The 15829-nt window shown below is 35.2% G+C and overlaps 1 protein-coding gene across 3 annotated transcripts in view; it reads right to left on the bottom strand.

Moving 5' to 3' along the window:
• Positions 1-15829, bottom strand: part of nbeal1 (neurobeachin like 1) — a 117073-nt gene that overhangs the window by 56252 nt on the left and 44992 nt on the right. For all 3 annotated transcript variants that reach the window (XM_002937719.5, XM_012971009.3, XM_012971008.3), the window contains 13 exons: positions 15508-15811; positions 15215-15300; positions 13786-13875; positions 13473-13641; positions 12413-12546; positions 10580-10739; positions 10129-10231; positions 8559-8706; positions 7446-7604; positions 3744-3903; positions 2717-2802; positions 1793-2383; positions 460-635 (listed from right to left, as the gene is read on the bottom strand). In XM_002937719.5, the coding sequence (XP_002937765.2) occupies positions 460-635; positions 1793-2383; positions 2717-2802; positions 3744-3903; positions 7446-7604; positions 8559-8706; positions 10129-10231; positions 10580-10739; positions 12413-12546; positions 13473-13641; positions 13786-13875; positions 15215-15300; positions 15508-15811 (2366 nt within the window). The remainder of the gene's footprint in view (positions 1-459; positions 636-1792; positions 2384-2716; positions 2803-3743; positions 3904-7445; positions 7605-8558; positions 8707-10128; positions 10232-10579; positions 10740-12412; positions 12547-13472; positions 13642-13785; positions 13876-15214; positions 15301-15507; positions 15812-15829) is intronic.

Genomic DNA, 15829 nt, shown 5'->3' with positions numbered 1-15829 from the left:
TGAAGACTCTGGCAATTAGCCCAGTCATTAAAGCAAGACTATGTTGGTAATATATGTGCCGAATTTCAAGATATAAGATTCCTATAGTAGGATTAGGGAGTCAACAACAGTGCAAAATGGAAAAACACACATGCAAAGCATGGCCAATTTTACTACTTTGCAACTCGTCCCATGCCATTCTAATTTTCAGACAGAAAGGCTTTCCTTTCCCTACAACACTATGTCCTGAACCTTGCATGCTATCAATCCAATGCAAGGAGCAGAATGCAAGCATTACTTCAGACACATTATTTTGTACCCCTCAATGGTTTTGTGTCCTAGACATATAAACAGATAAATAATTTCTATGGTCATAATGAAGCATGACAATGCTCATAAACATACAGTTTTTCCATTTAAAATGTTACTTATTCTGTAGATAAATATATCTTGTGCTAGAAAACTGCATGATTTTCTTACTTCAATTTAATTTCATCAGAAGATCTCAGTAACATGCTGGAAGATTCCAAACAGGTCAGTGCTGAGAATATTTGGCCTCTTTCGATCCATGTAGCACTATCAGATTTATCAAGTCCTTTCCACATCAGGCACAGCAATATATCAGTGACCAGTTGCACAAGTTCCTCCTCACAGTCCTGTTAACATTACAAAACAATTATATATATGAATTACAATTTTTGGGAATCCTTGCCTAGTTTCTTTTGTCTGTGTCAGAGAGTTTTTTAGTTAGATTTGATACACGCTTTCAGCAGTGTTTTGGTCTCTAAATCACTTTTATTTTCAGGTTTGAGTATTTGTACTGGGATTAGCTATTTTAATCAGACAGATCAGAATAACCTGCTGGCAAGCAGAATATGATTACTATACAGAATGGGTCATCTCTGCAAATTGCATTTGCCTAGGGGACCTTCCATTGCCAAAGACGGCTTACTGGGACATAGTCTGAAGACAAGCCCCTGGGTCATTTTAGCTTATACCACGATGAGAAAGGTTATCAGTGGAGCACTTAATACAAGAATTTTAGCTGTAGTGCCCTACAGCTACAGGTCATGGGACATCAGTTATAAGTAATGTTAAAGAATGCTCAATGTACCCTTTAAATGACCAGTAACATGTAAAAAAAAACTTTTTTGTATTTGTAGAACACTTTTCCAACAAATACAAATACACTGTTTCTTGCCCACAAATGTCCTATGTTATATGATAAATATATTAATTCTGTAGAGAGTCAAAAATGGCATTTGACTACAGTTTATCTTCTTGTGTAAGAACTAAACCCACTGTATTCCATGCAGTTTATCTGTGTTACCACTGTTTAAATATGAGCCATTTCGCTGGATTCAACTTGAATGGCTGGTCCTATTGCTACAAAGCAGCTTATTTATATAAAGTATAGTATTGTTTATAAAGCAAACACTCAATTTTTAATTGATGCAGGGCACTAATACATTATATATACACACATATAAAATCACTCATTTTTGGTGTTACTGTTTCTTTAAGTGAGATGGACACGAAAGTTATTGAACCTCCGACATCAATCCTAGACAGCAGGATCACTGAGACAACAGAGATATCAAAGGCTCATTTACAATTATGGGACAAGGTGCAAAAATCAGGTACAATACACAGCCAATATTTGAAAATCGTACATTGCCCTAAGGAAATTCCAGTTTTGCACACAAATTCACAATTCTTTTCCAAACTGAGTGCAAGTGTTGCAAGCACTAATGTATGTGTGTTTAGGGCACTAGTATTACTGTAAAATACTTTAAGATTTCTAATTCCTTACCTCTCTGCTCTCCATATTAACACTTAGAGAAAGATCATCTCTGAAGAACACATTTTTTAAACTGTTGGAGTCTTTATCTGACTGGTTCATAACAAACTGCTTTGAGTTCTCCACTGGGGATGGAGTGCTGGGAAGACTTCCCGGAATTTGGTTTTCCCTAAATCCAGCATCGAAAGGAGTCAAATCCAAAGTGAGATGTGAATGGTCACTGGGCCAGTCATTTCCTTGGTCTTCTACCTTATACTGGGCCTCACTAAAGATAGACTCTTCATCATCTAGCAATGCACATGAGGACTGGTTACTTGAATCGAGTGACTTGCTTTCTTCGGGAAAATAACTATTGTACTGATTATTATTCAGTGTACAGCCATCAGCTTGATCCATAACCACTTCTTCAGAAGATTGCTTCTGTGTCTCTTCAGAAACAGCATTTTGTTCATCTTCCTTAATACTATCTGTACACGAAGCTCTGAAATTGCTCTTGCACTCCAAATTCTCCTTCAAGAAAAATCTCACCAAAGTCTCTTGCCAGCCAACTTGTTGGCATACCTGAAAAGCTGCATCATGCTGGAACTGTAAAAGCTGCAAAATCTGAATAGCGGGTAACAGATTAATATGACTTATTGCTGGAAAAGTGTAATTATACAGATACACATACGTGCTATGTTTTATTTATACTCCCCCCCTCACCCTGCATATTCACTAGTGTTTTACTAATTGTATAATTCACAAAATACAAATTATACATTTTCTGCCAAATGATTATTTAAATGAAGCTTCACATTAAAGCTGCTCTTTTCAAATATGATGCCAAAGACAGGACATTTCAGTGGAATTACTAGAGAACAGTGGAGTGGTTCAGTGGAACTAATACATGCAGTGCTATTATCTGTAATCCATAAATACTCTGCAAAGTATACAAACCTTTCTGCAGACGGCGACTCGTACGGTAAGGTCCGCTCTGGTGGATAAATGTACCACTGCCAGCAGGTCCTTGTAATTTATAGTATCTGTTTGAGGGTTGACAATTTAAACTGATTAACCACCATGGTACTTGATCAAATACAACCTGGTCAAATCACAGTATTGATTAACCATTTCAACTGTGTTCTACACATATAAAAAATGATAAGAAAAAATCAAAGATAATGTGATAAAAAGTGCCAATCATGTGCAGGTTTTAAACCTTACTACCTCATTTGCATCACATTAATTGTGCTGCCAGCCAACACGATAGCAAACGATTGAAGAGAAGGTACTTCTGCCTATTAACAGATACCTGAACCTGCAGGTAAGTGCAGATTTTTTAAGAAAATATAAAGAAAAGTAACAATTTTTTCTAACAAGTTGCTATCCCCTTTAATACTTTTTTTTTTTTTTGCTTATATATGTTGCAATAAAATAAATGTTTAAATGCTCTTAATGTAAGTAAAATAACTATTTGAAACAATTCCACCTAGACTTCCTAAAAGTAACTTTATTAGAATTTTACCTGATTATCTTGCCCTTTCCTCTATGTGCCTAAAGCAAATTACATAATCAATGCTCCAACACAGGCTGCACAGCTTAAATACCTGTGTAAATTTGCAGGCCTGGGCATGAACTTGACCTTACTTTATTTTGTGGATATAAAGAATTGTGTTCCCCGCTACTTGTTTCTTGTGGATGTAGGCATTTTTATCATTACAGTTTTAATTTTTTGGTTTAGTCACAGTGTTTTGTTATTATACTTGGATTTGTGATGTATACCTTTAGGGGTAAACTCTTATTCCTCTCTGATTGTGTTTATAGACATATTCCCCAGGATTGTAACACAACAAAAAACAAATTTCAACAGCACCCCATTTAATACATGCCCTTATTTTTTTTTTATCACATTTAATTGTAACCCTCAATCACCCATATTTTCAAAAAGGTTATTGACAGATTAAAGGAATGTAAAGTACATTACCTGCAGTAAGGATCTGATTTAGGAGTCCTTTAATTAGTACAGTGCTGATAGATGAATCATTAAGAAGCAAGCCCAGTCCTGAGTATCCCACTTCCCGGAGGCGAATACGTTGCTTACTTTTCTCATAAACTTTGTTACACTTTAGCATTTGCTCGAATATCTGCAGAAATGTTCATTTTTAAGATTATTATGAATGACTATATCTGCAGTTCATTTCTACCCTATACCCTCCCTAACTTTATATTACAGTTAATAACAGCTAATAGGGGGAAAATAAAGGAAAAGTTCTTCACAACCGTCAAAAATTAGTGCAAAATATATTAAATTTATCACAATGGTGAATAAGAATAGCAAGGATGCAATAATACAGTATATCTCCAAATGAGTTTTCTCCATTTATTTTCATTTTGTTTATACAGAGCTGTACTTGACAGAATCACCCAGAAATTCAAGGAAATATTGAAGCGCACATCTGCAATATTTCCTTTCATACTGTCTCATATCTACAATACCAATGCTAACAACCATTTTAATGGTTAATAATAGACTGTTTTCTTTATTCTCCCCCCTTTTTTTAAATTCAGGCATTTTACTGAACAATTTCGGGGCCCATTTATCAATCTACGAATTTTAGATTGTTTGAAAGTTGATTTGCGAAAATTCGCATAGTTAACGATAATTTCTGATGTGCAGAAACGTTACGAATGTTACGGTCCGAAAATATCAAGGTACGATCCAAACTTTACAACATTTTCGTATCCAAATAATCGTAAACAGCGCAAAAAGCTTTCCGACTTTGAACCTTCAGTGCATGTTTTTGGAAGCCTCCCATAGGAATCAATGGCACTCTGCAGTTCCAACCTGGCCCAAGGAAAGTCACGATACCGAAGCTTGAATGAATTACGAAACTTTTGTACTTGTTGTAACAAATACGATTTTGTCGCACAAACTGTCGCATAAGTACGAAAAAGTCACGCAAATTAACTAAAATATCGTAAAATATACACAAAAGTTCTAAACTAAAAAAAAAATACAAATTTTTAGTAATCTGTCGTACTTTTATGAATGGGCCTCATAGTGTATTTTACAACATTTTTAGTCATGTTACATGTGCAAATATAGCAAAAAAATTGAGTTTATCAAACGGCTCACATGAAATTTTAAACAGTAAGTATTCCAAAATACAGGAAACACAGTTTGTCTACCTTGCCTTTACTACAGATAAGGTATACACCATCCTTATGCTGCCCACTCCAAGATATATATTTTGGGCTTTCTGTAATTTGGATCTCCATACCTTAAGTCCACTAAAATATCAATAAAACATTAAACTTAATAGGATGATTTTGCTTTCAAAACGGATTAATAATATCTTAGTCGGGATCAATTACAAGGTACTGTTTTATTACTACAGAGAAAACGCAAATCAGTTTTAAAATTCTGAACCATTTGATCAAAATGGAGTCTATGGGAGATGGGCTTTCCGGATAACGGATGCCATACCTGTAATACGTTCTATTTATAAAATATAATTGGATCATAAGATCTTTATAACATACTGAAATTGATGTTGGAGGTGCCATTAACTCATTGCATTCCACATCTAGTCCTATATCACACCTAGGGGCTGATTTACTAAGACACGAATTCGAATTGGAAAAATTCCGATTGGAAAACGAACATTTTGCGACTTTTTCGTATTTTTTGCGATTTTTTTGGCGCCTTTACGACTTTTCGGAAATTGTCGCGACTTTTTCGTTACCAATACGATTTGCGCGAAAAAACGCGAGTTTTTCGTAGCCATTGCGATTCGCTCATATCTTGTCTTGACTTTTTCGTATTGAGCGCTCGTAAGAGGCGGGCGAAACTTTCAGACTTAGCATGATTTTGGAAGCCTCCCATAGGACTCAATGGCACCCTGTAGCTCCAACCTGGCCCAAGAAAAGTCACCATACTGAAGCTTGAATGAATCCGAACGCTACGAAAAAAATCGCCAGATTTTGCGCAACTTTCGGAATGGCTACGAAAAAGGCGCGACTTTTCGCGCAAGTTTTAACGCTATGAAAAATCGCCAGATTTTGTGCAACATTCGGAATGGCAACTAAAAAGTCGCGATAATTTTACGAAAAATCACCAAATACCGATCATTACGAAAAAAAACGCAATCGGACGCATTCGGCCCGTTCGTGGGTTAGTAAATGTGCCCCCTAGCCTATGTCACTTTCCCATTTGTCTCTAGTAGCATTAGAAGGTTTATCATAGAGATTGGCAGGTACAAGATTACAATTTGGAGATAAGGCCTTTTGTTGAGCCTTGCATTAGAAAATGAGTCAACGAGTATTGAGCTAGCAGAATAGTATTTTTATTATTTTTTACATCATTAAAACATTATAAGAATGTAACCATTGATGTGAAGGTAATTAAAACTGTTGCTTGAGCATATAAAAAGTAACCACTGTGCTCCTTTACCAAATATCTCCAATAGTGAGCATACCACACACGGGGTTTATCAGGAAAGCAGAAATTTTCCCATAGGGGGATCTGTGGGAGTATATTAGTAAATTTAATTAGTTGGGCTGTTTTTTGCCAAATTTGTCACACAAAAATCAAGACTTGATTCACATATGCAGGTGCACAGGGTTTCTTTGTGAGTACTGATAAAACCTTACAAAATTTCATGGAGTTGGTACAGTGAATGGTGCTTCCCTTTCAATAGATTTAATTCTTTATTTCATTAAGCTTTTTTTCTGAAAAATTAAAGGGGTATTTCACTTTTAAAGGGGACCTCTCACCCATACATAAAAAGTTGAATAATAGAAGTCCTTTTTAAAAATTAAACATGAAACCCAGATTTTATTCTTTTTTTTATTGAAACATGCATACCGGTTATAAACTCATTTAGGAATCTTAGCGGTCAATCACATATTGCCTGCCCTGCCTTTATGCCTGAAGCATAGAGGCGGGGCAGGGAGATATTTTCACTTTCCATTCTGCATTTTCTATATGTCACTGCGTTACTCATTGCCGCTCCCTCCTCACCACCTTTAATTGTGTAGCCTTTGATGAAAGGATTAAACATTTATATAGTGTAAATAAAGTATTTTTTTCCTGACTAGCACAAAAGAAAAGGATTTGGAATTTTTTAAGGGTGACCGGTCCCCTTTAAATTAACTTTTAGTATGACATTTGCTATTGATTTCAATTTATTTTGGTGGCTTTTAAATTATTTAGGTCTTTGTTCAGCAGTTCTCTAGTTTGTAATTTTAGGTCTAAGTTACCCTAGAAAAGTGGTTTGAATGAGAGACTAAAATATCAACAGAAGAGTGCCTGTTCAGAGAGATAAGTAATTAAAAGTAGCAATATTAATAACATTTCACAATAAAAAGTTCACAGAGCAATAGTTTTTTTGGATGACGGGGCCAGTGACACCCCCATTTTAAAAGCTAGAGCTGGAGTCAGAAGGAGACAAATTAAATTATTTTATTTTTAATTTGTTAAAAGGCCAATTAAAATGTTGCTAAGAATAGAACATGTTAACTAAAAGTTAAGTTAATGAGGGGTTTGTTCATAAAGAGCTCATTATCTCTATTCCAAACTAATGAACCATCTGTAATGTCTACCACAAACTACAGTATAATAACATTATTTGTGGCCCTCTGAGTCTGCAGTGAAAAGGCCTTATCAGTGTAATAAGTACTATACCTTAAAGACAGTTTCTTTCAACTTGTCAGAATATCTCTGATTCAACAATAATGCATACAGCATGTCAGCACTTCCAGGTTCAAAGAGAAGTAAAAACAGTTGGTCTAGAACTGGGCTGCCATTAAGAAGATGTAAAATGATTTCTAAAATCCCATATATCTGAAAAAGAGATGCAATGGGATAATGAGTGACAACAAAAAAATATTAATCAGCTGCTACATTAAACAAATTTATTTAAAGGGAAAGTTAACACACAAATGTATTATTTTTCCATATAATTTTTCCATATAATTCACCACAAATCATTACTTTTTTCAACTGTGATATTTTTTTTATACTCTAATACAATTTTCCAAGAATTTACATTCTAAACTGTATTTCTGTTTAATTCCATATCATGTTTTTTAAAAACCCCAGTTGATAAATCTAATAATCTGTTAAGATTGGAAATATTAGTTGCTGGAATTTCTATGCAGTAGTTTCCACACCTAATGAGACAACTGCTGCAACTTTTACAATGTCACAAATAATTCTCTGGCATTTCTTAGCTTAGGGTAAAAATAAGAAGGGAAATTAAACAAAATTATTTTTAAAACCTTAATATTTAAATAAATAGAAAGCTACTAAGAGAGTCATCATTTGTGGTTAACCTTTATAAAACAATATGTCTTGTGAAGTGGAATTGGCTGCCTCCACATTTAGTCAAGTCACTTCTTGCCCCTGATGCTAATCACACACAAGGAACATGCTTACTGGAAGCCATGAATAGAAGTGTGTGCATGCTCCTAATCAGCAATCAATGTCATGGACCAGAAGTGACACAGACAGACATGGTGGCTACCATCCTGGACACAAAGAGGATGCCAGCATGGAAATGTGAAAAGTGTGCATTTGTCGCCAAAATCTGCTTTACTGCCTAACTATATTGTTATACACATCAGTGAACCAATGTAGCTGTTCCTTTTGAGGGCACAAAAAATATGGCTATAGCCATACTGGAATTCAAGCACAATAAAAATATACATTATAAAATATAAACTATATTTTTACTTTTTAACTTGAATTTTAAAAAATATATTTTTTTTAAATTGTAAGCAAAGTTAAAAAAAAGACCTGTTCCTCATCAGTGATGGCAGCTATGTATCCAATAATACTCTGAATTTCTTCTGGAGCCCCACCCTTGCTGAGGAAATATTTGATTAATCCAAACAATGATGTTCTTATTGTTGTCAGATCATCTGCCGCCAATGCATTTTCTTTACTGATAATCCAAACAGAAAGATTGTTAAAATTAAACTTAAAAGGAGAAGGAAAGTAATTTTGGAATTTTACTGGCAATAGATTTGCCACATTATTGCCACCTAGAACATTATATTTATTCTGCAGAAATTATTACCATACCTGAGTAAACATCCTTAATAGCTTTCTCTGTTTGTTTAAGATTGCAGCTGCCATTTTAAGTAGCTTCCTGCTTGCACCTTAGTTGTTATAGCTCAGATCACACATTCCTAAGGGGGGGGGAGGGAGTTCTTAGTATTCTTGTAGGAGGGGGGAGCAGGAGAGGGGAAAGAGGAGAGAACTGCCGAGACTCTGACCCCAGGAATGAAGTCAGATACCCTAAGAACAAGTTTACAAAAAAGGACATGAAATCCTGTGTTTCTTTTGATAGAGGACTCCGTGCAGCATTACTGTAAGTGCTTATGGCTGTATTTACATAGCCCTTATGATAAAGCTCACTTAGTTTTTAACCGTTCCTTCTGCTTTAAAGATTAGGTTTTTTTAAATAAATTTGTATTTCTTAACTTATATATGGGACAAGATTCAGTAAATTACTGTCAGTCGGTATAAGTAACAGACCCCATATTTAGCAACTGTCTTAAAATACAATTTAGATTTAATGTATGATGTAGACAACGATTTGCAATAAATATAAATCACATATAACCAGCATTCTGGCACTCTATGTGGCTGTTGCCTTGCTGTTAGGAATCTTTCCACAACCCTCTCCCCAATCCACAAATTTGGATCATATTATTTTCTGAACATGTTGCACTGGGCTCTTTCCCAATTTCCTTAGAGAAAATTAGGCAAAATGAGTGAGAATCTGAAGAAACACAAAGGAAAAATATTGAGAGCCAATTCTATGGAGCGGAGAGTATATTACGATAAGTAATATTACGCTATGTCTGAATTATATTTATAGTTGTTTCCTGAGTTTTCTTATATTTAAAGGCTAAAAACTATTTATGACTCTTATTATATGTGGAAGTAACATCCAATGCTATGGATATTCCTAAGGTAGGAACAATTTTACAGTTAGCACAATTATTGGTAAGGTTCTCCTATCCCATGAATCCTCCTGACAATAAAATCACTGGCTAGCTAACAGTCCTAACAAGATAGCAGTATAAAATGTATATTAGTCTTATTTAACAGAGTAGAACACTGATTTTAAATTTTTAAGGGGACCGTGTTCCAACGGTGTAGGTTCCGGAAAATTGTTAAATCCGGGAAAGAAAAAAAAAAAACAGCTTGCTTAAATGGGACCACATGAAAACGGCGTCAGTTCTTGGAAAACTTAACATCATGTTCTACTGTAAACCATTCTTTCTACATCATTCTAAAGGTTTATGTAAACATTGTGTTTTAAACATTCAAACAATGTGTACTTGCTATCCCATACCTGTAATATATTCTTATTGTATCCAAAAGAAACTGAATGCCATATTTCTTTCTGAAAAGTTTCCTACTGTCCTTAATAATAGTGGAAACATATTGTATGTGCCCTGAAAAAAAAAATTATTTTAATCAAGGTGCAATTCATTTTATCTCCTCTGATAGAGCAAACACATCAGCAGCAAACTTTACCTAAACTATTGTAAAGTTCCACTGGGGCAGGGTCTGATATAAATGATGTATAATCTCTGTAAAGCACTAAAAAATATGTTTGTGCTATATAAATAGCAATAATACAATAATATAAACAAGGCTTTTTGCTTTCAACAGAATTTGCACCAATTGGGGTAAATGTAAATGTCACAAAGTTTGCACCAGACCTAGTGACCCATAGCACCCTATCTCCAGGTATCATTTACGGGTTACTTGTTTGAAAGTAATACATTTAAAAAACTTACCAATTCGAAAAGGGAAATCACCTCGATTCCAGATACGAAAATCAAAGAGGAGGTACTGGTACATCTGCTGTAGCAGTAAAGTGTTCTTTTCCACAGACACCTGCTCAATAAGTAGCTGCACAGCCATAAGAACATTTACATCCATTAAGTTGCCCGATACCTAAAGAAAAGCAATATAACAAAAACATTTAGAATTGTCAAACTATATTTTATATCATATAAATGTTTATAATTAGCTGTTGTTGTATCCTAAAATAAGACAAATAATCTAGAACCAACTGGACTCAAAAAGTAAAATTGATATCAATCAATAGCTACATGTCTGGTGAAATTATCCTTTTTTTCAGGTTTAGACAAATATCAGACCAAAGCCTAATAATTATGTACAAATTTTGTGAAATTCTGGGAGGGAAATATCTGCGTGCTAAGCACATGGAAAAAATAGGCAACTTTTGTAGTCACATGGTCTAAACTCACATGGTCTTAAAGGGGTAGTCCATCCTAAAATTAATTTTCAATATTATGTAGACATTGATATTCTGAGATGACTTGTAATTGGTCTTTATTTTTTATGGTTTTTCTGTTATTTAGCATTTTGTTCAGCAGCTCTCTATTTGGTATTTTAGCCGCTATCTGGTTGCTAGGATCTTTACCTTAGTAACCAGGCAGTGGTTTATACAAGACATGGGAATATGAATAGCAGAGGGCCTGCATAGAAAGATACGTAAGAAAAAGTAACAATAATAATAAAATTGTAGTCTCACAGAGCAAAAGTTTTTAGCTGCTGAGGTCAGTGACCCCCTTTTGGAAGCGGGAGAAGAGAAAGACAAATAATCCAAAAACTATAAAAAAAATAAATAAAAAAAATAATGAAAACCAATTGCAAAGTTGCTAGGAATAGGCCATTCTAAAACATACTAAAAGTTAACTTAAAGGTGAATCGCCCCTTTAAAGTTGTGGATTCAGCTGAATCCGAACCCTGGCTAGAAAATCACAAACCAAATCCAGGGTTCTGTGCAACTTATTAGAAAATGGTTGACGAACACCATCCCCCCACCCCCACATTTTTGGGTGAAGATTCCAAAAACAAATTCTTTCAAAGAACATGAACTTTTTGCCCAGGTGCAGTAACCAAAAGCAACCAATAATATTTGCTTTTCAAGAGGTGACAGAGGCAAATAATTAAAAAACTATTTTTTAAAACCAATCAAAATGTTGCTAAGATTAGGATGATCTATAATAAACTAAACTTTAACTGAAATGATGATGTTTTCATTTATAACAATCCTTAGCATATTTTTTTGGAAGTGCCATGAAATAAGGCATGCAAACCAGCATGCACTTGAGGCATTTGAGGTTAGTATTAGCTGTACAACTTTGAAACCTGTGGATGTGTGGTTTCAAACTACATAACTGCAGCTTTCATATGTGCTTCTTTTTAAAATGTGTTTTAAAACACATTTATGAGAAATTGTTGCAAAATGTGCACATTTTAAAAAAAGATATAAAAATACACCTATTAGCAAAATGTTGAACCTAAATATATTTTACTAGTACGGGTGTGGGATCCATTATCTAAAAACCTATTATCTACATAGCACTAACACATAAGGCCATCTTCCATAGATTCCATTTTAATCAAATAATACAATACTTATAATTAACTTTAAGAATTTACTAGGACTTCTGCATTTAGAAAATACCTGCAAGAGATTCTGCCATAAGTGGCATAGGACTGATGAGGAGAAGAGTCAAATTAGAAGTGGAGGGAAGTGTTACATTTATCTTTGTTTCCTTCTCCTGTAAGTGTAAAATATGATAAAAGAAGTATACCTTCTGAAGTAGAACTCCTAGGGTAGCAACTCCATGAGAGTAAGTAAGAACTTCCTGGTTGATTGGATGTCTCTGAATAAGGTGCTTTATTAACAAAATAAAAGTTGCTACAATGTTTTTTTCCAAACGAGCCTCTGCAACAAATGATTAGAAATAAGTTAACACACACAGTGCTTTTAGAAGTATAATTGAATACAGAAAAGCAAAGCAAAACATTTCTCTAAATTATCAATCTGTATTTCATATCTCAAACTCCAATTATTATTGTTCCAGCTAAGGCCAGATGGTAGACTCTGATTTTAAAAGCATCAGATAAATTTCCAAATGGGTCAGAATGAGCTCTCTGTTGGAAGTATCAGCCAATTTTTTTCTCTAAGCTGTGCGCTTGTATGCACACACACAAATTTTTAAACCAACACACACAATAAATTGTGGGGCACACAAAGAATTTTTTTGCGAACACACATAACTTTGTACTGTGCACGCCAGTTTTTTTTTTTTTTAAAGTGCACACGTGGTATTTAAAAAGTGCACAGAAATGTTTTTTTTTGCACACACAGCCAAAGAAATTAGAGGGAACATTGGTATCAGCTCGGAAGTTAAAACATTGACATCATTGACACTGGCTTTTCAGATTATCAGATTCCTTGATTTCGGAACAAGTTAGAGGGAGACCCAAGGCATCCTGCCCTTGATCGTGGCCCTCCAGGATGGAACTAAGGGTAGGCAGAGAGAAGAGGTTTTTTCCCTACTATATAAAACTAAGGCTGTAGAAGCTCAGCATATGAAGGAAAATAGAGACACAAAAAATACTTGCCAAAAGTACCATAAGTGCAGATGGCATGTCACTGTATAACTGTACACACATTCCTTTTATGCATGGACAAACAGACAAAAGTATAGTGTTTACAAACTATTCAATAATAGTATATACATATAGAATTACCCTTTGCATTAAAATAAACTTAAAGGTTTTATAATCCAGCTTTTCTAAAAAAAAAAAATTTGCTCACTTTGATGACCGATTTTAAATTAACAATAATTAAGATTTATCCATTACCTGAAGCTTTAGTTGATGACAAAACAACAAAGTCCCCTTCTATAGGAGTCAGATGTTCAGTGGCAGTAACACAGGAGTCTGTTTTTTCACATGGAAGTTCATTTAAATAGCTGATCTGCTCCAGCAGGGGAAACAGTGAATTTAAACCACCAATGCAGTTAATCATGTCCTGAAAAAAAAGAAAAAAAAAGATCCAAAACATTAAATCTTGAGCCGAAGATCAAAGTTAAGAATACTTTCTTAAATATTGAAAGGAAGATGATACTACACAGGAATTAGACTATAAACAACAGTGCAAATGAAATATATATACCTTGATGTCCCAGTTCACAACTTTGTTCCCAGTTAATCTTCCATGCAAAACATTAGATGACAAATCCAGGCAGATGGGATTTTTGCAAGCCTGTACCAAAGGAATTAATAACTTAAGTATATTAAAATTACAAAACACAAACCGTTGTCTGGTTCTTAAACAGTTGTTTAATATGGTTCTTCCATAGTAAAAGACAGTTTGCATAAACTTTTTGCCAATGATTAAAAAAAATTGATAGAACTTAAAGAACAAAGAAAGCCATTACACAAAGACTGTAGTATGTAGTAGTTCAGCAGTGTTCCTCCTTTCCGCTCTGACATGTATGCCTTATTATCCTCGATTGCAGGCGCCATTTTACTGTGTGTGACGTCACCAAGATGGGAAAGTGGAATGCTAAGCACGTGCCAATATTAAAGCACCCCTGACCCGAGCGTGTCTCAGAATCTCCTGCGCTCTCACAAAAGTAGACTAAACTATGCACTTATGAATTGTTTGGAATACACATGCTCTGACTCTAATAACTGCGCATGATCCCAGGTCTTGTTCTTTGTGAAGGAGCGGTGGATTATGGGTATTTTTATCGGTTAACTTAGCTCTTTTTTCTACAATCAGTATTATGAACCAAAAAAGAGCTTGAAATAGAGGGGACTTAAAAGCATGGATGACACCACTGGATGTATGCCTGTGAAGGGAGATTAACTTTTTAGTAGACTTTCCTGGTCTTTTAAGATTACTCTTGTTTCATGAGCAAGACACAAAACAACATTATATTTTTATTATCTTGGTTAAATCTTGTTTACTCAAAAACAAATGCTTCATGGCTATTGTAGTGAAAGGCCAATACATAATTCATGGTGTTCACTATTGTAGTTTTAAAAATTAGGTTAATCTCACAAAGTCTATGCCCTAAACTGCCAACTGAAGACATGAGTGAGAGAAGTGGTACCAGAAGTGGTACCAATGTGAAAAGAGGCAGTGTCGGACTGAGGTGCCTGGGGCCTCCAGACACCAGGCACTGCTGGCATTGTCCTGAATTATAGTAAGTGGGTAAACAGGTAGAACTGCCTATAGTGCCTCCCAATGATGTAGGGTGGCTTCAGGCATTTCTCTGCTAGCTAAAATACACTGTCCTATAACTGCCCTATATGTAATTAGCCTCAGTTAGTGTGTATAGTAAAGGATATATAGATATATACACACAGTATGCACTTGTAAATAACAGTACATTGACTTCTGTGAACAACACTCCAGATCCTAAATACATTATATAATCAAGTTGTACCCAAAGCATTAAATGCAGTGAGAGAAGAGGGTAGTGGCAACCAAAATACATTAAAATACATGCACCATGCACTGGTCCAGTCACTGTGCCAGGGACAAACAAACACTGACCTAAAGGGACACAAGTTACTGGCACAGTCTGACTCACCTTTGGTGTGTAGTAGAGAAGCAGCTTTGTGGGTAAGTCTGTTAACTCAGATTCTTGCGATTTCCATAGACTCAGACTATTTGGACCTAAAAAAATACATTGTTTCACTGTCAGCAAAATGAAAATGTAGCAAGGTACAGGAAACCAAAAGGCTGCTTTAGAATTTCATCTATTGTAGTCCAGTGAAATGCTTCAGAATTGTATATTGATTAAAGTGACTCACCAGCCTTTAGCAGCCAACAAGAAGTCAACAAAGTTATAAAATATATTGTAATAAAGTCTGTGATACATACCTGCCAAATAAAGAGTCTTCACCTGTGCAGCTTGCAACACATCATGGAAAATAAGAACAGACCCAAGATGTCCCTCCAGTGATGTTGGAGATCCCCATTCACTGTCTTGTGTCCCTGCTGATATTAATTTTGTCACACCATCAGTCTTTCCATGTGTGCCACTCCAAGAAGGAGAAGACAGAATTCCACCCAATGATGTCCTAGTGCCAGCACTTGGAGGAGATATGGGTGGGTCTGGGATCTGAGAGGGTGGTGGAGTATTGGTTCTCTGGCCAGCTGAGCCAATACAACAAGATGTGAAAGCCTAGGAACACATTGAAAA

This window comes from Xenopus tropicalis, chromosome 9 (assembly GCF_000004195.4).
Source record: "Xenopus tropicalis strain Nigerian chromosome 9, UCB_Xtro_10.0, whole genome shotgun sequence".
Lineage (NCBI taxonomy): Eukaryota > Metazoa > Chordata > Amphibia > Anura > Pipidae > Xenopus > Xenopus tropicalis.
This window is presented reverse-complemented; position numbering and strand designations above follow the sequence as displayed.